Source organism: Lonchura striata, chromosome 12, assembly GCF_050655825.1.
Source record: "Lonchura striata isolate lonStrDom1 chromosome 12, ASM5065582v1, whole genome shotgun sequence".
NCBI classification, from domain to species: Eukaryota; Metazoa; Chordata; class Aves; order Passeriformes; family Estrildidae; genus Lonchura; species Lonchura striata.
In genome coordinates, this window is record NC_140714.1 from 12247991 (window position 1) to 12270665 (window position 22675).

A 22675-nucleotide genomic window follows, 5' to 3' on the forward strand; every position below is an offset into this window, starting at 1 on the left:
TCCTTCCAAAGCTGAAGCCATCTCCAGCGAAGAGGTTCACTGCACATCTATCAAAAATTATTTTCAAGGAGAAGGAGTTATTGTCATATTTCCAAGAAGCAGAAATCTGCTTCCAAGACACACTGGATATTTTCCAGAAAGCAGCATCCAAGGAAGTCACAGATAAGTGGCAGACAAAATGCAAGTGTATTTTGACTACCTCCTTATGATGTGTTAATAGAACATTGAGTGAGACAAAAGAACCCTTAAACATACACAAGCTGAAAACACAGGCTGAAAACACATTTTCTTTTTTCTGTTTTCAAGGACCTAGCTCTAAGCGTTACACAACAAGACATTTACTGTTTTACAAGAGACTAGTTTTCCCTCTGGAAATGTACCGTTTATTTTGTCACTCTTTAATGTATCCGCAGCATAGGGAAGAAAGTTGGTTTTCAACTATTTTCCTAAAATGAGATTTCTGTAAGGTCCTCAGACTCACAGGTCATGATACTTTCAACTTAAGCACACTATAGACCACAGTGTGTGCATCAAGTACTTGATCATTAACCAAAACCCCACCCAATGCACAGGTTAGGTTTGGTCACTACCCCTGCAGCTGGGATATGCCACCACCAAACTCACCATGAGGCAAGTACCAATAGACCATGATCATAGCCCTATCCTCTCCTCAGCCATCTCCTTCCTGGCATAGCTTAACTCCCTGCATGCACTGCAGCAGGACAAAGGATCACCACAGAGACAAATCTGTAAACAAATCACACAACAGTAGCCAAGGCCAGCACTGGATCCACTGCCATGGCACAGACATGCCACTGCCCATCCATTGACTTTCACTGCCACTTCACATCCTGCTGTTGTGGGGCAAGCCAGGTCAGCTCACTTACCTGGTGAAAGTGCAACCTGGCAGAGAAACCATATTTTTCAGTTTGCTCAATATGACTGTAGCAGCCCAAGACTGCAGTTTCACTCAACAAGGCAGCTTGGCACCCATTCTCCCTCTACCAGTGACACAAGGCTGCTGGATGAGCAGTGGCCATGAGAACATTGCCAAGAGGTACTGAGCAGAAGAGTTTTCAAATAGGACCTGCTGGCTGCAAGCTTGGGTGCAACTTGGCAGGTCTCACCCCAAAACCATTTGCCAGGCTTCAGCCACCCAACTCCTCTGTTTCTAGGCTACATGAATTGACACCTATTACCAGTTACCAGGGTTTCTAGGGACAAGCTCAATACCAAATTAGCTTCAGCTCCCCTCCCTTTTCTGCTAAGCAGTCTGTAGAGTTGATCAGCCCCTTCAGCCAAGAGCAAAGCCCTTGTGTTCTACATTCCTGGCATCCTACTCCCAATGCCTGTCATGCAGCATGCCACTCAGCACCCAGGAATTTGCAATTATCTCAGTCTAGCAGACAAAGAAAAAGGCTAGACTTAATACTTGTTAACACTTGAGCAGCACAGCAGCCACCTCACTTTGAGCAGAGGGCTCCGTGAAGTCACCTGCTCCCACAGCAGCTTTTTCAGAGCATTCACTCCTATCTTTGCTGGATGGCATAAAGCATTCACTCTTATCTTTGCTGGATGGCACAAAGATGGTCTTTTTTACAGTAGATCACAGATGCAGTCAATTTTGCATTGAATTGAAGACACTTCATGCCCAGAAGACAAGCTTCCTGAAACTAGCAAACGACTTTGAGCAGAGACTAAACACTGGGTAACAGCAGCAGGAGAGATTGGGCTTCTAATATGCATCCAGAAAGGGCTGTGGTCAAACACTGTGAATAGGCAGACTTATTTTAAATATACAAACATTGAATGCCAAAACCTTGCTACTGAAAAGATTTTAAAATGTGGTTGTAGTACAGCAGCAGTAGCTGAGCCATAACACATGGCTTCCAAAATGTTCTTGGAAGTTAAATAATAACTGGAACAGGCACTGCATCCACTTAGCAGAGGTCTGATGGCATTATTAATGCCAGAAATCCAGCAGGCACAGCTGTCAGGTTTCCCCAGTTGATTTGGCGCTAAACACCCCAGGCCCTGAAGACCAAGCTGGTCATAAAAGTTCTCCACCTAGAGCCTTTACTAGTTTGGTTTTTTTTTTCACTTCACCTCCAGGATTTGCAATGGCCCTGATTTTGTTGAACAACACAAAAGAGACTAAACAGTAGAAACAAAAAGAAAGCCTCAAGTTCTTCAGAACCTGCAGAGAAGAACACACCAGGGGCAGGTAGTGATCCCAGTGGATGCTGCATCTGCAGGATAGGTGCTGAGGGCTTCAGCCCTTCAACCCAGCAGAGCACTGCAAGGCTCACTCAGAATGTCTTTTTTGGAAAGGGCATTCAGCATGTTTTTTTGGGACAGGCTCAGTTTATCCAGGACTGTACAGTAGGGCTCCTGTGCTACTCCTTGGCTTCAGCTCAGGTGGCAGAGCACTGATGGAGCTGTACACTCCTTCATGAGAGGCTTGGATATGGCAAAAGCATTAGCAGTCATAGTCATTCCATTCTCTCAAAGCTTCAAGTTTTCTCAGAGTTTGGTTTTTTAATAATCAACACAAAGCAAGTAAGCTGTAAAACAAATAGACATGTCTTAAATGGTTACAGATACCCTGCAGTTCAGCCTAACTGTGCAAAGGAGCTGTGCTGCTGGAGCAGCATTTCTAGAACGGAAGTCACTGAAAGCCAGACTTGCTGGAGTAGCCTTGATCTCCCAAGCCCGTCACCCTCGGGAAGTTCCACAGACAAAGAGGAAAGCAGCTGGAGCAACAACATTTTTCTAGGGAAAACAATACAATAGGAGGGGAGTGCTGGCCTGGCGTTGGAGCTAGTCCAGCACCTGCCACAGAAAGGTGAGCTCTGATATTAGCAAAAGCTCAGCCCAGGAATTAGCAGCTGCAATTCGAACCCCACTGGGTACAAAGGGAATCCATCTCTAAGTAAATAATTAGCACCAACTTCATTCCCAGCTGCAAGTTAGCTGTTCTGCCCAGGGAGGACAATCGGCCACTCTGGACCAACAGTCCTCACTTCTTGTCCAAAGCTGCTTTTACACACTAGCACAGGGGAACAAGAGGGTACGCGGCTACAGGTTTCCAGAAAGGGACAGGTCTCTCCCAAACTGGAGAAGTTTCTATTTTCTTGCCTTTGAAGAGAAACAGCTTTTACCTTGGCCAAGCATTTAGGAAAACTGAGAAGAGCCACACTACAAATTCAACTGTGCAATTCACGAGGCCAGAGTCATCAGGAAGCAGTAGTTATAGTTATCCGGCAAAGAGCTAGAAAAGGCATTCACATTCCTTCCCAGAGATCTCTCAGGCATTCAAATTACTGCTTTACAGACTAAATTGTGGCCACACCTGAGCTATTCCCCAAACGGTCATTGAATGCATTCATGAGAGATCATCCGCACATGCCAGCAGCCTTCTCTCCAAACCACCAGCTACCAACCAACTGCACGCTCCACTATGGCATGGACAGGCAAATCTAATGCCAGCCTGGTTGGCAGTAGCTCAAAGCACCCATTACCTAGGCTTAGCAGCGTTCCTTGAACAATTCCTGCCGTAACCTATCGCAGCAGAAAGATTGAGGAGAAAGTACAATGTTGTTCAAAAGCTGCAACTCCGCTTAGGCATCAGTGCTAATCTGAACACTGGCATCATCTACTGGGCTGTGGAGAGCAAAGTCTCTCCGCTCTCCTATCCTACCTACGGCTGCAGCTATTTCCGCACAGCCGTGAGAGCCTGGCGCCGGCACCGTGCCCGGAGCCAGGTACGCCCAGCTAGAGCAGCATCGTCCTGCCGCATATTTCTGCCGGGCTGCTGGAGGGATCAGTGCCTGGAGGAAGTGGCTGCACATGGAAAGAACACGCTCTGGGCAGTAGGTCTCTTCAGGAAAGACCTGAAAGCGAAGCTTCACCTATGAAGTAGTGACCATGAGGGACGCTGAGGAGGACAGGAGCGCACTGCCAGCCCCGACAGCCGGGCTGTGGGCAGCCCCACGGCACACAGAACTCTTTAAAAACAGAAGCAGCAGAAGTCCCTCAGCTCCCGAGCCCGCAGCCCCTATTGCTCTGAGCCTCGTCATGGTTCCGCCAGGCAATGATCCAGCGCAAGAAAAAACACAATTAAACGAGAAAGCAACAAAACGGCCCGCCGGAGACGCACTCACCGATGGAGACCAGCTTGATGCTCTCCCGCTCCAGGAACTCGAGGGCCACCGAGACGTTCTCCAGCTGCATCTGGCGGAAGGTGGGCCGCTGGTGGTACTTGCGGTACATGCGCTTCTGGCTGAGCACCTCCAGCAGCGCGATCAGCCGCAGCCCGTCGCTCAGGTCATGCTGCAGGTTGCCGATGCGCTTGTTGACGCAGCGCAGGTGCTCGTTACACCAACGGGTGAAGGTGTTCTGCTGGATCCGCTTCCAAGGCGCGTCCTCCGCCAGGTCCTTCTCGGTGGCGGGCATCTCGCCGTCGGGATCGGCCGCTCTCCGCGCGCCCTGACCCCGCGCCTGCGTGCTCATGGCCGGCCCCGCTCCGCCTCCTCGATCCGCTGCGCCCCGCCCGCGCCCCGCCCGGCCGCCTGCGGGGAGGGAGAGAGAGAGAGAGTGAAGAGCGCCGCGCTCAGCAGAGGCCGCTCTCCTTTTCCTGCTCTCACTACTGCCGCCTCCCCCGCTATCCAACCCGCCCGCTCTGCGCGGCCCCGCGCCGCCGCCCGGTATTTATCCACCGGGAGCGGCACGCCCTCCGCCGCATCAACCCCGCGCCCCGTCGCAGCGGCCCGCGGGGGCCGGCCTGCGATGGGCTCGGCTCGGCTGGCCCGGCCTGGCAGAGCCCTTGGTGAACCGGGACCACCCTGGGCCGACACTTAACCTGGCCCAGGTGCCGGGCGGGGCTGGGCGCAGCCCCCAGGCACGGGCAGGATCGCAGCTGGCCTGGCGCTGGTGCCCAGTGGGGGTGCAGCTCCCTCACCCCACAGACAAATGAAACCCGCAGTAGGAACAGGAGTGCAGCCTCCGACCCACCCGCACAGCCCCACTCGCGCAGGCGACACAGGTCAGCCGCCAGCCGAGTGACGGCCGTGGGTGGATGCAGCCACGGTGGGTGACCTCTCGCCGGGCCGGCAGAGCCCGGGCTCCGGGCTGGGGGGATTCGGTTCTGCACAGCCTGCGCCGGGAGAGGCTGAGGGTGCTCACACGGAGTGCGATGTGGCAACGCGACGGCAGCCTCTGTGCCGACACACACGATTTTATAAATAATAGAAACCTTTAAAAGCAGTCAGTTACGGTTCGATTTCTTGGGGGGTTCTTCGCTTTTCCCCCCACTTTTGTGAATGATTTCCTGGCGGGCCACTCCCTGTAGACATACAAGACTGACTTGCCGCTGACTCATTTGATGACAGCAGAGTCAATAGAGCTACTCCATTGCTCCACAATGAATTTTTGCAGGTCGCCGAGATATCTCATGACACTTACTGGGTCCCTGAAAGCTGCGGTGAGGCGTCCCTGCGTGACCCTATCCCGAGGGAAGCCTGTGCCCACCCACTAACCCAGCACGCACTTACGGTCTTGGCTTTGCTACCGGGAGCTGCTCCGCTGATTCAAGCGAAGTGTGTGTGTGTCCACCTATTTACATCAAGGCTGCCACTCTGAAAGGTGCAGGTGTCTGTCAGAGAAAACAAATCCATTAAAATACAGTCAGTAAAGTCTAAATTAAATTACTATGGTTATTTTCAGCTAGAAAATTCAAATACAGATGTGCAAGGGTGTTATTCTAATGCCTCTGCTAAACCATCACACCATGGTTTCTCTCCAGTGACCTAATAGATCCTTCCTCCAGAATACTTTATATTAGATGCATTTGGTGACAATAAATTAAGAAAGAAGCAAATACGAAGGTGAGGTAATGTAGGAGTTAGTCTAAACTTCCATTGTTCCCTAATCAGCATTGCCTCCTGTTTTAAAACTCTCAAAGAAATCAGAGGTCAGATTTAGTATACTAAAATGTTGAAGTGTATCTCATGGCATGTCACTGCCCTTTCCTCAAATTACTGAAGCTGTTTTTATTATTCAAATAAAATCTGCCACTAAGTGAGAGCTTTTATTTACAGAGCAAAACCAGTGACAGGGCACAGAGATGCTGCAGCCAGGGTAGGCTGTGCCTCTGCGAGCAGCTCTCTGCTGTCAGCTCAGGCTTGTCCAGCCCAGGGGAGAGCAGCCTGGAAACATGGAGCTGAGCCTTTTCTCAAGGACTTTTCTCCCATCATCCTATACTTCATCTTTTAATAGATACTAATTGCTTATTGACTTTGGCCTGGGCTGGGACTCCTTAGCAACCATTCCACATCCAGATTAGCTGATTGCTTATAATATTTTAATTTCCATTCCTTTTCACTGACACACCTAGTAATGCACACTCTTCAATATCACTTTGTGCCCATGCCATTCAGCAAGTTGAAACTTCAGCCATTGTTTTTTCTGTAACAAAGGCAGTGAATAGGAATTGCGCAGAAAAAAGACAGAGTTAGTACGAGGACCTCTATTTTTAACTTAGGTATTTCACTAAAATTTTCAATAAAAGTAATTTTTTCCATAGACTCAGCAAAGAAAATTTTTATCCCAATGATGTACTGTGCAATGACATACTCTGCACACATAAGGACAGCGGTTTCTTTTAGTGGTTTTCCACCACTCCATCCATCCATCCATCCATCCATCCATCCATCCATCCATCCATCCATCCATCCATCCCACTAGAAGCACTGAGGCACAAAACCAGATGTGAAAGTGCTCAGCAAAGCTCTGGCACAGACATGCAAGCCCAGCTCACCCCGTGAGACTCAGGACAAGGGCAGTGGCACAGTCAAGGCTGTTGCTGTTGGGACCATGCAGGGTTGGTGGGGTGCTGGTGGTCTGGATGCAGCAGCCTGTGTCACAGCTGCCCTTCCCTGCACATCACAGGGCTTTTGATCCAAATTCAGCCTTTTGCATCCTGACTGCTTTCATGATTATTGGGAAACAAAGACTGCTTTATGGGAAGAGAATGAAAAAAGCAAAATGATTTCTGCTCTGAGGAACAGATCTTGTTTCGTTCCTTTCTTCCCAGTCATAGATGACCCTCACAGATACAGTCTGATCAAGATTTCTGGTTGATTGCAAGTGAAGAGAGGCAGGCCTCTGCCTGCACGGCACCCCATCGCCTTCACAGGTGACTGAGATCAGGAGAGGTGCCCTGTCTGGGACCTGCTTGGCCAAAAATGTGATATCCAGCTGTGGCAGCAACTGCAGGGCTGGGCATCAATGCTTGGTCTCATCTACCCATGAGAGAGTCTCTCTGTACTGCTCTGTAATTGGATTTTTCTTGGGGTCGTATTTGACCTGAAAAATACGTTTCCTTTTAAATGAAGTTGGAAGACAGTTTAACACAAGTGAACCCATGTTTCAAGTTTCATCAGGAGACTGAGAAATAAAAACAAGCTAACCCATGAATCTGTACTTGCTGGAATAACATCTTGGTACTGTATATTATTACAAATGAACTAATGTATGCCTTGCAGAAATACCTTATGTGCATATTTATATGAGTAGATATTTGTGTGGATATAGACAGAAAGGGAGGGAGATTTCAATACTATGCTCTGGGGTGGATACTTTTTTTTGTTTTGATTTGTCCTGTATGACAAAGATCTTTCCATTCCATTCTTCCTTTACTTGCTTGATGCAGATACAAGGAAGGAAGAACACTGTCATTGTCTCTTGAAGCCTGGTTTTGCAAAAGCAGAAGGGTGTGGGGAGCTGCAGCATGGGCCTTCACTGACATCAGTGAACAGCACATGATGGGGTGACTAACGAAGTCAGGTCTGTTTCGGAGTAATCAACTTATCACAGTCTCATGTGATGATATGTTCTTGGATTCCTCCAAGTCATGAGCCATACATGAGAGATCCCAGCCATTTGGGACACTGTTCATGCTCTCTGCTTGACATATTGTTCATCGACAGATTGCTTTGATTGTAAGAGTACAAGAATCAGAATTAATTTCAACTGTTAATCCAACATCTGCACATTTTTCTTAGAGCAGGAATCAGCCATGGCTGAGCATTCAGGCTGAGTCTTTGCAGGTAAAAGGACTTTTCTCTGCCCCAGCAGGTCATGCTTTAATTATCACATCTCTGAGGATCTGTGCAACAGAAATGTCACCTTCTGAAGATTTCAGTGGTGCTGCTAATACACAAGGAGCAATGACAATTTTTTTCCCACACTACAACTAACCTCACACAAGTGACTTTGAAGATGCATCATATCTCAGCAGAAATGTACTGAAAAGCCAGCAGGATGCCTCCATCTTTTCCAAAAGTTTCTGTCAAAGCAGCAGCACACTGAAGGTTTGTGCCCTGGGGCTGTCAAAACTTGTGACCTGTCAGGGCAAAGGCTTGGAAAAAGAATAACTGGGCTATAGCACCCGGGTAGCTTTAGAAATTTATCAGGAGATTTTAAATATTTATAATTTTTTGGCACATAATAGCCTTATCCAAACACAGGACAGCATTGTGCATTAAAACAAAAGCCATGGATAACAAACGCCATAAAATAAATTGTAGCTTATTCACACCAGTGTGCAGATGCTAATCCTCACATCCCCACGGGGCAGCTCATCCGTTAACCCAGCACCCAGCCAGTAATGCTAAAGATCCAGCAGCCGTGGCTCACAGTACTTAAAGGTTTGCCTTTTCAGAAGCCACAGGCATGGAAACTCAAAGGAATTTCATGACTAAGTGACCATAAATGCATTGCTGCGTGTTGGCAGCACCGAGCCTGGCTCAGCATCACAGCTGGGTCCTCCCAGCCTCCCGTGTCACATACTGCACATTTTCTTCACCCGTTACCTATTTACTGGGTTCTGAAAGACAATAGAAGTGTTTCTTCTCAATTTATGTAGTCATTAAACATCTTCTTTTGTTACCATGATCTCTACGAAGTGAAGCCAAACCAAGCTGTTCAAGTCAAAGCATGAATCAAATGGATTGCATCATATGGATTGCATTTTCCTTATTCAGCAGCTCTATGGAAGGCAAAGAAGTTCTACATTAAACAGATATTGGCTAGGACCTTTGATACAACTTGTTCTGAGTTTTTCCATCTTCTGTTTCCTCCTCTGTTATCCAAGGAAGACAGCAGTATGAGAGCCTGCAGCAGCAGTTCAGCCCAAATCAGAGAGAGGGATGTTATTAGGCAGAGAAATCTCTGGAAATATGCTGAAGAATATAACTTGTTCTAGAATTTGCATTGAAATATATATTTGGGAAGTCTATTCAGGCAAGAGTTGCTTCTAGTAGCAGTTGTGTCTGGGGCAATTTTCATCTCTCTGTGTCTGGAAGAACATGGACTTTCTTCTGCACAGAGTTCTTGCTGCATTATATATGTGTATATATATGTCTTTCTGCATCATGTATGTATCCAGAAGCTGAAACTGGTGCCAAAAGAAGCATCCATCTGGCAAACACAGTGTTTTGCCAGAACTTGCAGTGCTGCTTTTGCCTTGAGTCCCAGGGAGACCCACAGCTGGAATTTAAAGGTCTGGTTTTGACAAAGGCCCTAAACAGCCCAAGAGCAAGGTTGTTTGTGCTTTTTGCTATCCTGAAACCAGAGGAGAAAACTAAACTGCAATCCATCTAGCACATACTGGAGGAGCAAGGACAGGGCATTCCCTGGGAGTGTCTCATGCTGGAATTCACCTAATTTATTTGTCCAAAATACCCTTGCTGCTTGTTCCCATGAAATGTTATGAAGTTGTTATCTTTTTCTTGGTTCATCTATTTTTTTTGACTGATAAACTGATGCAGGTTGTTTAATTTTACTTCTGTTTAGTGAAGTTGTTTTTGAATGAAAAAACACATACTCATCACCACCATATATAAGTATCTCTCTTTCCAAAATCCAAACAAAGTTGTGCTGGTACCTGAGGACAATGCCTGGCAGTGCAATTGTCCCCACAGCAGTGCCTGCTCTCAGCCAGAACCTCCCCCACCCCCAGCACCAGGAATGCAGCAATGGTTGCACTGTGGGTGTCCGTGCGAAACATAGCTTACCCAAATAAATGTGACTTGACATATCAAACATGAAGTTGAAAAATAATTTGAAATAGCAGCTCATTTTTAAAATAACTCAGGATCTGATTTCATGACCTGGGAAGTCAGATCCTATACAAACCCACACAATGCTCCAGTGTGCAGCTAATCAGGGCTTCCTGCCCCTAGCAGATACGGCAGACACGGGCCTCATTAGACATTTTCTCTGCTTACTTCCAACCTTACTGCTTGTGTTTGCACTCAGGGTAATGAGAGTTCTCTTCCTAAGAGGATACACCCATATTTCTCAGGGTTGGAATTTCTGTGCTTTTACTCTGTGAGTTGGAGTTTGCAGGAGTGACAGTGTAAAGTTGGAATTAAACATCTCAAGTCTGCCAGAGCTCATGGACTACACAGAATTCCAAGTGTTTCCCAGTTACTCTTCAGGAGCTGATGTAACCTGAGATACAGATGAATAGTTTTGTTTGACTTCAGAGGAGTAGCCAAACTCCTCCTTGGGACAGCTGGATGTAGCATAGGAAGGAACGCTTTCCAGGGGAACAGTGTATATCTTTTAAACAAACCAAAACTTTTCTGTGTAACATAAACAAAAATTGTTGACCTATGTCAGCCAAAGGGAGAGTTTATTTGGCTCTCCTGGCACACACCCCAGGATGCAGCAGTGGGGTGAGAATGCCAGTGCACAGAGTGAGTGAAAACACAAAATCCCAGCTATTTCAGAGGAAAGGCATGACACTGTGGTGCTCGCTTCTACTGATCCCACGACGGTGTTCTCATGATGGCAAATAATCAACCCCAGAAGCACTTTTAAGTGGATTTGCTTTCTGCAAAAAGCTGAAGTCATGCTCCTTTCTTTTTTAAACATTCTTACAAAAATATTCCCAGACAGAAGACTTGCGTAAAAGAAGCTTTAAGTCTACTGACTCATTTGAAAGCTGCTTTATTAGCCCCTACACGGGCTGATAAGCCCTGCCTGGTGCATAAGGACACAAGGGCTGTACATTGTTCTGCTGCTCAGCTCACTGCAGTGCTGGCAGCCTGGGCTTGATCCAGCCAAGCAATTAGAGAATTTAACTTCCTCCATAAATACTTGTACGTGTGAGGCCATGTGTTTGGGGGCATTCCTCTACTTGAAAGGAATCTAAGGTTTTAAACATGTTGCAGAACCAGAAGGAGTTCTCTGTGGACAGCATCACATTGATTTGGGTGAGAATTCGGAATAATAAAAAGCAGAAGAAAAGCACTTGGGCCTGATCAGCACCCACCAGCCTCAAGCCACCCTTCCCCCTGCATAGTTGTTAGTCAGTTCTGCTATTAGTGAGTATATTGCAGCATAACAATGTCCTGCAGCTGAGCTCTGCCTAGCAACACCCTCAAAGAGGAAAGGCGGGTGTGTGGGTTCATGAAGCACCAGCAGGGGGAAAAGGCAGGGTGTTGCCACTGTCCCGGAACAAATGGAAGACACCACCCCAGGGTGGGCAGGAGGAAGATGGAGGCTTGGAAAACCCTGAGCTGTGTGTAGGGTACTGCATGAACTAAGGGGCTGGGTGTCTGGGGACAACTCAGCAAGGGTTTGTCCAAAGAAACTGGAGTTCTCAGATGGGACAAAACAGGGCAGGAAGAAAGATTAATAGATCACCCATGGCACAGTCAGTGCCTTACCAATTCCAGTTCCTAGGATCTTCTCTGGCTGTATACTTTCCCTAAAAAATGTGAGATTCCCCTAGGGGGATCCTCACTTTGCTCTAGCTCAGCCTTTGGCTTGTAGAGCAAAACCTGCAATTCCCAGGTTCCTGCTTTTCTCAAATGACGATTCCTGGATTTTGTGAAGCAGGCCCAAAAGACTAGAAGGGATACTAATGGCAGACAGTGGCATTAGAAAGGTGCTACCAGTGGAGCTAGCTGGGCAGCTGGCACCTCTTGCTCCTTGTGTGCCTGGCAATCCTGAAATGGGAGGTAATATTGAGAATGAGCCCAGTTACAAGCTATCTAATTGAAAAGGACAAAAAAGTAAAGATAGACCCTTTTCAATCAAGGAGCTGTGTATTTCAAAGGGCAATTCAGCCACTGCAGCAGCTGGTGCTGCACTTCAGCTCAGCCATCTGGTGTGGCACTCCAAGCAAGGAACTTTGTAAGTATTGTCACTTCCCTACCTGCTAAAACACCAACCAAGAGCCTGGTATGATGCAGAAGGGGAAAACCAGAGCCCTGGCAAGCCCAGTCCTACAATCAAAGTGAGCAAGAGCCAAATGTAAAAGAGGAACAGGGCTGGGCCATTGTTTGAGAACTGTTTTTGAGGTGGCCACTGTGCCTTAGTTCCAGCTGCCTCATTGCTGCAATACTGGTTGTAAGAGGGGGAGGGAAGAGTGAGTTAAAGATAGAGCAGCCCCAGGTAAGTGGTTTTATCTTTACAGCCCTGGTGATAACATGGTTTGCAGCAGGATGGGGGTGATCCGATCCAGCTGGGGCCAGTTGTACTATGTGGAAGCCCCACAGGGTCATGGCAGTGAGGATGTCATCAGTGCAGGGCTGCAGGAGTTCTGCAAAGCTCTGGGTTATCACCACTGCCCTCTCAGAGGCACTGGATGTTTGCACAGGCACAGCATGGTGACTGCCCAGGTGCCTCTGGGGGCCCTTGTTTGCTTTTGGCTTCTCTAAGGCTCAAGCCTGAGAGGGAGGAAGCAGCAGCTCCTTTAGGGACCAGAAACAGCCCCCAGATTGCAAGATGCACCAGGAGGGCCAGGTGTACCTACAAGTCTCCTTCTGCTCTCTTCACAGCCATTGTCGTCTGGATATACGTTCTCTTGGTTGAACTTTGTATGTAAAACTCTTCCTCTGTTCTGCATGGACTTTAGTTCCTTGGCACTGCCATTGCTGGCTGGCAAGCAGCTGGTATGACTGTGTCCTAAAGCATGGGGCTGAGCAAGGCAGATGCCAGCACACCTGTGTTATATCCATCTCTCTGGGAGCAGCAGGTAGGAAGACCCCACAGCAAAAGACTTTGGTCCTGTGGGAAAAGCACCAATCTGGCTGTTAACACACTGGTGCTGCTGGTGCTCAGCTGGCACAGGTACCGTGACACAGCCACACCCAGAGCCTGGGAGCTCCACACAGATGGATGAGCCGTTCTCTGTTCTGTGGCAGGCTTGGCTCCACAGAAGCCTTCCTCCTGCTCCTTCGCCAGCCTCGGCAGCGGTGTGCTGAGTTTTCTGCGGTTCTCACAGCAACTGCAAATTTTCCTTTTGCAAAGCAGAAATTCTCTCCCGGGTTCCTTGACAGCAGCAAAGTTCCAGTAGCGAAGTGGCAGGGAGTGATGTAGCAGCTGCCAACCGGTCAAGTACGACTGGAGAACGGCTTTGTTGTCTGAGGGGTGGCAGACCGGCTTCCCTTCCCGGCAGATCCAGCCGCTCTGACGGCTCCTTGGACCACTGATGAAGTGGGCAGGGGGTGCCTGCGAGCCCAGCCCGGCTCCGTGCCCGCCGCTCCGTGCCCCCTCCGGGCTCAGGGCCCCCTCAGGGCTCCGTGCCCGCCGCTCCGTGCCCCTTCAGGGCTCCGTGCCCCCTCCGGGCTCCGTGCCCCCTCAGGGCTCCGTGCCCGCCGCTCCGTGCCCCCTCAGGGCTCCGTGCCCCTTCAGAGCTCCGTGCCCCTTCAGAGCTCCGTGCCCCCTCAGGGCTCCGTGCCCCCTCAGGGCTCCGTGCCCGCCGCTCCGTGCCCCTTCAGGGCTCCGTGCCCCTTCAGAGCTCCGTGCCCCCTCAGGGCTCCGTGCCCCCTCAGGGCTCCGTGCCCCCTCAGGGCTCCGTGCCCCCTCCGGGCTCCGTGCCCGCCGCTCCGTGCCCCCTCCGGGCTCCGTGCCCCCTCCGGGCTCCGTGCCCCCTCCGGGCTCAGGGCCCCACAAAGCCCTTGGCGCTGCTGCCCCCTGCCGGACCACGGAGCCCGCTTGGCCCGGCCCTCGCGGCGGCCCCGCCGCTCCCGGCGCCGGACGAGCCCTAGCAAAATTCCTTATTGGTTTCATTTGATAAAAATCCCTACCAAAAAACCCCGCAACGGTGAAATCATAGAGCCGTAGAATCGCTTAGGCTGGGAAATCTCTCTAAGATCACCAAGTTCAACCATTAGCCCAGCACTGCCAAGCCACCACCATCATGTCCCTCAGTGCCACAACTACATGGCTTTTGAAAACCTTCCAGGATGGTGATTCCACCACTGGCCTAGGCAGCCCATTCCGGTGCTTTTAGTGAAGAAATTTTCCTTAATATCCAATCTAAACCTTCCCAGGTGCAACTTGAGGCTGCTTCCTCCTGTCCTGTCACTTGTTACACCTGGGAGAAGAGACTGATCCTTTCAGGTGGTGTAGATCCATGAGGTTCCCCCAGGTCTCCTTTTCTCCAAGCTAAACTCCCCCAGCTAGTCCCGAGCAGACCTGTGCTCCAGCCCCTTCCCCAGCTCCCCTGCCCTCCTCTGGACACACTCCAGCACCTCAATGTCTTTGTGCAGTGAGGAGCCCAAAACTGACCCAGGATTTGAGCTGTGGCCTCACCAGTGCCCAGTACAGGGGGACAATCACTGCCCTGGTCCTGCTGGCCACACTATTGCTGACACAGCCAGGATGCCACTGGCCTGCTTGGCCCCCTGGGCACACCTGGGCTCGTCTTCAGCTGCTGTTAACCAACATCCCCAGATCCTTTTCCAATGGGCAACTTTCCAGCCACTCTGCCCCAAAATCACACAAAGCCTGCGCAGCTGATGGGTTCATTCGCACTCTTCAGGCCTTGAGAACTGCAGTGGTGGGGTGGGAGCAGCGAAGGGGCTGTGCTGCCCCTGCTGCGGCCTGGGAGTATCTTCTCATGCCGCAGGAATGTGATTATGTCATGGCGAGTCCCCCACACGCCCCGCTGCTGCCTCCCAGCCCGCTGCCGGCTGACAGCTCTGGGAAGCATCGTTACTGCTGAAATGGAGGCATAAATTTCTGCTGGCAGGGCTCCTGGCTGTAAAAACTTGTAAGCTGTAGCAACCGCTCACTGCGACAAAGTTACTCCGACGTTTCCCATGGTCCTGGTACCATCCCTCAGAGCTGGGGGTAGGAACAGGGGGAAAATGTTTTAAAAACTTTTCATTTTCCTTATGTAGTTGAGCATTACCGGGGGCGATGTTTCTGCCTGTGCATGAATTCTTCCTGCTGAACTCATGGGGCATGACGCACCCACAGGAGGGGAGAGCATGCCCAAGACAAGAGCGGCTGAAGTACACTCCTGCTGAGCTACTCTTTCTGAGGATTTGTATTTCTTTTTCCAGCCGAGGAGTTTTATTATTACAGAAAGAACATGAGATTTTTATGAGTGATTTTACAAATTAGCTTCTCAAATTGTTTGCAGCAGCACAAGAAATGTTGCAGTCATTAAAGTTCATAGAAAGTATCAAATGCTCCATCACCGCAAAGCTTTTCCTTGTTGCAAGAGAAACAAAGCAAAGTCGCCCCTGGCATGTTTAGACGTCTGACTCAGAAATGCTGCTCATCACCTCTCTACCATAGCGTACAGCAACTCATCCTGCCCTTGTGCACACTGCTAGAACGAGCCCAGAGCTGAACGAGCACAAACCCAGCTACAAACATGATTTTAAAAACAAACAACTAATTATTTCCATTCACCTCATTTAATTTGGGCTCAGTGCAGAAATGCTATTCATCTAATAGTCCAAAATATGTCACGTATTAGGAGCTAAAGAGTCCAACCCAATGAATGAGTCATCACCCAGTGGATGAAATCCCATATCTTCATGGCTGCTCATAAATAAGACAAGCTCAACTTTATAGTAAATCATAAGTAAACAATGAACTATATGAAAATCAGACTCAGCTGTGTTATAACTGCATGGGCACAGTGCCCACACAGAAATGAAAAACGAATGTGATACCATCACTGTTGGCTTTAGAGACTGGATTTGGGACTGAGACTCCGAAGAGGGGTTTTGATACATGTAGTAGGGCAGTCAGATATCCAGGCCTTTGAGGCCACTGCAGATGCCTGTTTGCAATAAAGAACATGTTATCTTGGCCATTAGCACTTCTGAACCTCCAATTCCAATGGGCAGATTTTCTTAAGTTATTGTCTGGTATCTTTTTGCAACAGCCCACAATCTCCGGGCAGTGCTCTCGTGTTCTTGCAGCCTGCTCCTTCACCAGTGCTCCCTCCTAGAGGGAAATGAAGAGCAGCAAAAAGATGTTCCTTCACCCTGAGATGAGGATTGGCACATCCTGTGCATCCCTCATAGCCATACCCTGAGTGCTGGGGTTGGATTCACAGAGAGAGCTGGAGTTTTTGATTTAATACCTATTTGAACCAGTGCTGTGAGAGAAGGCAGGAAATAGCAGAAAGTATTGATCAACCTCTATCTTGTTATAAAATTAAGAGCATATAAAACACAGTATTGAAATAACTGGAAGCCTGACCACACTGCAGACAGCACAGCAGAAGGGCCAGGCAAGAGGAGGTGTGTTGACAGCACTGAGAAAAATTCTGGCACATGGTCATGAAGGGATCCTTCTGCAGCAGGGGCAGCTGAAGCCACCTCCAAGTCTGAGCTCCATTGCGACCCCAGGGCCCCAGCCAAAAGCAGCTCATGGGGCTGCAGCCAGTTTTGCAGGGGCATTTACTCCAATAAAAAGTATCTTTCTGCTCCTGAGACAGAAAGTGTTTTGCTATTTTGTCAAAGACTCTGGGAAATGTCTTATAATTTCCTATTTGTATTCAGGTTAATGGTGCCAGTGGGATACAAAAAAAATCACAGGAAGCAAATCCTTGAATTTTAGGGAAATCCAGGATGTATTTGAATGTGCTAAAGGGTAGACAAGGTTGACAACCTCAAAGGATATTCTTTTCTCATTATACTAACACTGTGCAGATAACCATTAATGGCAGAGCTGCTATTGCCTGAAGAGAGGGCTCCAGGGATAAGCGCCTGACAGAGGAGCCAGTTTTGAAGTTTTCCACATCTGCATGGGCTTCATGGTACACTCTGAAGTGGAGATGTCCTGCTGCTCCCTCACCGTAGCCTTCTCCTCTCAAATACAGTAAAGCAGCTCAGGCTGCCTTTGAGAGAGCAGTGAGGCCAAGACAGTAGCTGGCTATAGGAAGGGAAGAGACCAAAGCAGCTTTTCCCTGAGAGAGCAAAACTCCAGTATCTGCCAAAGTACACAAGGACACAGACCGCCTTGTGGCTGTCCCTGCAGAACAGGGGCTGGGGCAGATGAGGATATCCGTTCTACAGTGATGTGTCCAGACACGGGGGAGGCCTTCAAGATGTGTCACAAGAATGAAAGCCCAGAAGAGGCCCAAGCCTGACTGCAGGCACTTAGTCCATCCCAAGGGACGTAGGGTCTCATGCTGGAGAATGGGGCCTGGCTCCCTTCCTCCTTCCTGCCCCGACATGACTACATTTCTCTAAAAGGCTGAGAACAGTTGTGCCCTCTCAGGATTCCATAGATGATTTACATGTCCTCTCATGAGGCCTGCAAAGAGCTCCTCTGGCTCCCTGCCTTCCTGATGGTCCTTGACCCAAGTGACTCTGGCAGTCAGAGAAGGCTGGACAGTACCACAGCCTCAGCTTGGGCTTTTCCCAAAAAAGATGCTGTGACTGGGGAAGCTGTTTCATTTTCTCAACCCTTGGTACAGTTGTAACAGGGCAAAGCACGGATAATATCCAACCAGAGATGTGACTGCAAAAGCCCAGATCACTACTTGCTATCCAAGCAGAGATCCTCTGTATACATTCTCTTTTTAACATTGGAAAATTATTGTACTTTAATAAAGTTCTGTAAATGGATGAATAATTTCCACAAGGAAAGAATGTTAAACTTGCATTGGCACAACGTTACTTCTAATCAAGTGATCTTCATAATTCTCCAGAACAAGCAAAACTTAATATTTTCCATACGTAACCATCTTTGTCACCCAAAGTACTTTGTATTCAATAAAAATACCAGCTTTCATTAAAGAAAAAAACCCTTTTGGTACGCAGTTTTTCTGGCATTGCACATCTCTGGTTCAGTCACTCAACATGTTTAGAATTAAATCTCAAAACCTTAACTCACCCTCTAATGATCTGTTTGTTTCTAGATTCATATTCCCACAATATGTTTGCTGACAGCAGTTGGGCTCTTTGACAAAAGTCAAGAAATTTTTCCAAACAATGTATATTTGCTTCATTCTGGTGAATTACAGGGGAAGGGTGCAGGCTGTACAAGCTGTCACCAGTAACGTGACTGTAAGACCAAGTGTAATTTATTTAGTACAAGCTAAATGTTTATACTAAATGTTCTTTGTTCTGAACATTATCACTTCAACATTGAGCTTTTTATGAAGAGAGTTGTGAGAAAGGTTGAGCCCTGTTTTGAAAGGATTTTTAAATTTAGCATCACTATGACTTGGAGCCAAAACCATGATGCATACAGTTCTCAGGAGAACGATGGCAAAAAGCTGCTTCCCTTGGTTTCAGGCGCTTCTAAACTGTTCTTTTTGACTTTGTAGTATGTGTTAGAACTGCATAAGAGCAAAACAGTTCTTGAAAGGATATGTTGTTTCAAAATAAATCCAAAATCTTACACTCCAAATACTGTTCAATGTGGTACTTTGATATTATAGCACCTTATCCCTTTCTCCCATTCTTAAAATAATCCCTTCAAATTAATATTGATTTCACAAAGTACTTTGACCTCAAAACAAACAAAACACAGTGGGATGAAATCTGGTCCTACCAATATATTCCTCAGCCTTTCCCACCTGCCCACTGATGTATGGGGTCTGGAAGGTGTCCTCAACTTCGTGTCCACACACAGCTGCACTTCAAGAAACAATGACAAGCAGCCCTTTTTTAATAAACTAGTGACACCAGTTTATTAACCTGCAATAAAGTGAAACTAAGTCTGTGATACCTGGAGAGCCCAGGATATTGTATCTTTAAAAAGTCAAGTGCAAGTTACTCTGTGAGAGGAGTATTGGACATTTTCAGTAGCATAAATAATCTCATTCCATAAAAACGCACTTGGAAACTGCATTCAGTGTGATATTTGCCACTCAGAAAAGACAACAAGAAAAAGGAGAGCAGCAAGGAGGATGATGACTATGGCACAGGAACCCACCTTGTAGTGAAGGACTTCGGGATCCTGATCTACTACTGCTGGAAGGTCAAGGCCAGATGTGGTTGTGAGCTGCAGCACCTGCATGGAGAGAGCAATGTCAGAGGCAGGGTTCCACTTCCCAGGGGAAAAGTGACTCATGGCAGAAAGCTGCAGCTAAGCAGCCACACACTAGGGAAATACATGCTCAAACAGGAATAATTTGACCTTGTGAACAGCTAACTGTACCCTTAACTATCTCTTACAGTTAGATACTCCACCTCTCATATGGAAGGAAGCATCAATGTCAGATTTTTCTCTAAACACATGTAATTTAAATGGGAACAGTTGAAGGCAGTTGTCCACCCTCACATACTGTACTTCACTCTAGTTCCTGTTTTCTTGGGAGCAATTCATCCTATGAACAGTGATTCCAAGTTTTACTCCTAGAAAGCATTAACATCTTAATATTACTTCCATTTTTTACAGCAACTAGAATTATCTTTGTTTACTCATTGGAAAATATTTTAGACACAACAAATACAATACCTCTGCGTTTATCTGAAGGAAGGAAATCCTTTCTGCAGATTCCCCTTTGGTCCCTGCTGAGCAGCCAACTCCAAAGCCTGCAGAGTGCCCAGCAGCATGCAAGGGTGTTTCTCTGGGGTGTGAACTCTCCTACAGATAACAACTTTATGGCATAGGCATTGTTCTTTACCAGTACCCTTTTTAACAGGTATTTAATGAATAGGCTTTCAACTGCAAAAACACAGGCTGAGATCAAGAAGGCAAATGACCTTTGTGCTTGTGATTGTATGTTCAAGTAATTACGCTTATTTTCCTCATTAACATATAGGAATCCCTTTTATGTTAACGCACTTTATTTAATTCTAATAGGCTTTTTGTTGTATTTAAAAATATAGAGGAAAACAGAAAAAAAAGTCCCATTGTTCTCCCACATGTTTGTTTTCACTACAACTACTAAGAGGAAAAGCCCTTTACAAAAACAGGATACAGCAGTCTTCTCTACGCTGTGCACCCCCCGCCCGCACACTCTGGGCATGGCTGCAGTGGTAATCGAGAGTCCACAGAAAATTGTCAGTGATTGAAAAACATCAATGGGAGTTTATTCTCCACTTCAATGAGAGCAGTATCATGTCCCTGCTGAATAAACCTCACCAGCCTGGGCAGGTTCTGCTCCCCTCAGACAAATTGCCACCTGCCTTAGGACATTTTCTGTGTGACATCAATTGTAGAGAGAGGGGCAGACCCCACCATTGTGGAAAGGCGTTAAGTCAATGACAAAGGCCATAGCATACAGTGTCACTTCCCAGCAGTCCTAAGAGACAAATCACCAGGGAACCATGTAATGTCACCTAAGTCAGGTGCTGCCTGGCCTCAGAGATGCTCCAGATCCCCCATGGATCTTACTAAGCAGCTACAGGCTGTCTCTGGGGTGGCCTCAGGAGTGGGGCTCCCCACTGCATTTCTACTAATGACTTTTTAGAGCTCGCCTCTTAATGTATCCCACGGCCTCCTTTCCCCCCTCTTCGATTATTGCTTCCCCTGATGGATTTTTGGCCAGTCAGCAGAGGAGTTCCTGGCTGTGCCAGCAGCCCTCAGGAAAGGCCAGAGCTGAAGCAGGGGAACTTCTAAGCTGCACTCACTGCAAAGCACATTCCTGTGGGCTGTTGTTAAGAAGATAATAAAAATTGCTGTTTTCTTTCTCCCCACACGTTAGCATTTGGAAGACTTCATACTTCCAAAGAATCACACTGACTTCTTCTCTGTGATACGGAAGAATAAATCAAACCCAATTACCAGGAGACCTGCATTTCTGAAATCAAGAACGTCATCTCTGGCCAGAAAGTACCTTGGGGGAATCAAGTTCTAGTAACTGGGAGGCCAGTAAAGAGCAATTTGGGCTTTTCTAACTGAAATGTTGTGATTGCACTTCCATTCGCCTGGGCAGAAACTACCGCTGAGCAGCCTGGCAATCTCCTTCAAACACCATCCCAAGAGCATTTTGGTTTTTAAAAAAGTCTTGAATTTTAGGGAAATATGTCTTCTGATTTCTTTCTAAGGAAAAACATAAAATGCCATAAGTGTTGAGGATATTCTTGCAATGAAGAGAACAGAATACTACTTTGGTTTTAGTTTTATAGGACTGTGGGTCTTCCTGTTTTTCTTTTAACTGTGTTAAGTAAGCCTTGTTTCTTCACTAGAAATTATCATGACTTGATTTAACCATGCTTCCTGAATAAGAGAAATCTATCATGTAAAATGATTACATTACAATGTAAATTATATGAGAAATGTTTATGCAATTCCTTAGGTAAAACAATACCATTTTATTACTACAAAATAAACTTTCAGATTACTGACACTTTGTCTTTTAACCAGAGAATCTGCTATGGCTCAATAAACTGAAGAGCCACAGAGACAGTTCAGCGCAACAGGCTATAGTACTTAGAATCAGACCACAATGTTTTCAATTCAAGGGGAAAAAAAACCCAATTTCTACTTATATAAAAATCTTGCATTATTTAGAAACTGTAAACTGTCTGGCTGCTTTTTGCATTTATTGGTAAATCTCTGATCATCATCAGAGGACAGAATTAAATAATGCAGCTGTCATTCGTTCCTCATCAGGGAGAAATGAATCCACAGTGCAGCAACCCTCCCCTGCTGCATGCAAGGAGTTCAACTACAAAACGATTCTTTTCCCAAACTCTCGGTATCTGCTGACCGGGTGTCCCAAAAGGCAAGAAATCACGATTCCCCGTGCAGTGTCGGGACAAGGTCGCTTTGAACAACTCCTTTTCTGAAAGCAGAGCTGGGACAGCTGTCCATGCCCTCCCTCCATCCCACGGAGCTCGCTCCCTCCCACCTTGCCCGGCCCCAGCCCGGGGGTCCCGCGGGCCGAGGGCAGGTCCCGGCCCCGCCGCCCCTCGCACCTACCGCCACTGCTCCCCGCCGCCCCACCGCGCCGATGGATGGATGGATGGAACTGCCGGGCTTGGCTGGAGCTGCTGCTGTCCCAGCAGCGGGAGGTCACCAGGCTGCTAGTCTGATCTTCAGTTCGCTTTCCATCTGAAAACTTTAACTCCTTCACGCCCTAAAAGGCACAATATCAGCTAATACTGCAGCACTGTGCTCATCCCTCGCCAGGGACTCTGGGCACACCCTTGTTTCAGGCTGCTGAGAACAAGGACACGCACCTGAGAGAAACCAGGATATATGGGGGGTTGGCATGGGCAATTTTGCTCTGAGACTTGGGGTGAGTGTGATGTCAAGATATTCCTCATAACAACACACACACTCCTAAACCCTGTCCTGTGTATTCCCACACATTCCTGTGGCTGCCAAATCCCTGCAGGGGACCCCAGGGGCTTACATTTTGGAAGGGAAGGGGAAAACCTTTGACAGCACTTTTCCCCCTGTATCACCAAGCCCCATGGGAATTAAAGGGGGTGGAAATTGCTTC

The 22675-nt window shown here is 47.7% G+C and overlaps 1 protein-coding gene across 7 annotated transcripts in view; it reads right to left on the minus strand.

Moving 5' to 3' along the window:
* FLNB (filamin B) overlaps positions 1-22214 on the minus strand; it is an 88201-nt gene extending 65987 nt beyond the window's left edge. For 3 of the 7 annotated variants that reach the window (XM_085590535.1, XM_085590533.1, XM_085590534.1), the window contains exons 1-4: positions 22150-22213; positions 19213-19290; positions 5553-5653; positions 4164-4571 (exon numbers count right to left, since the gene is read on the minus strand). In XM_085590535.1, the coding sequence (XP_085446661.1) occupies positions 4164-4512 (349 nt within the window). In that variant the 5' untranslated portion in view covers positions 4513-4571; positions 5553-5653; positions 19213-19290; positions 22150-22213. The other 4 variants (XM_021532436.2, XM_085590532.1, XM_085590537.1 and 1 more) reach the window with 4 other exon arrangements.
* Between the last annotated feature and the right edge of the window lie 461 nt (positions 22215-22675).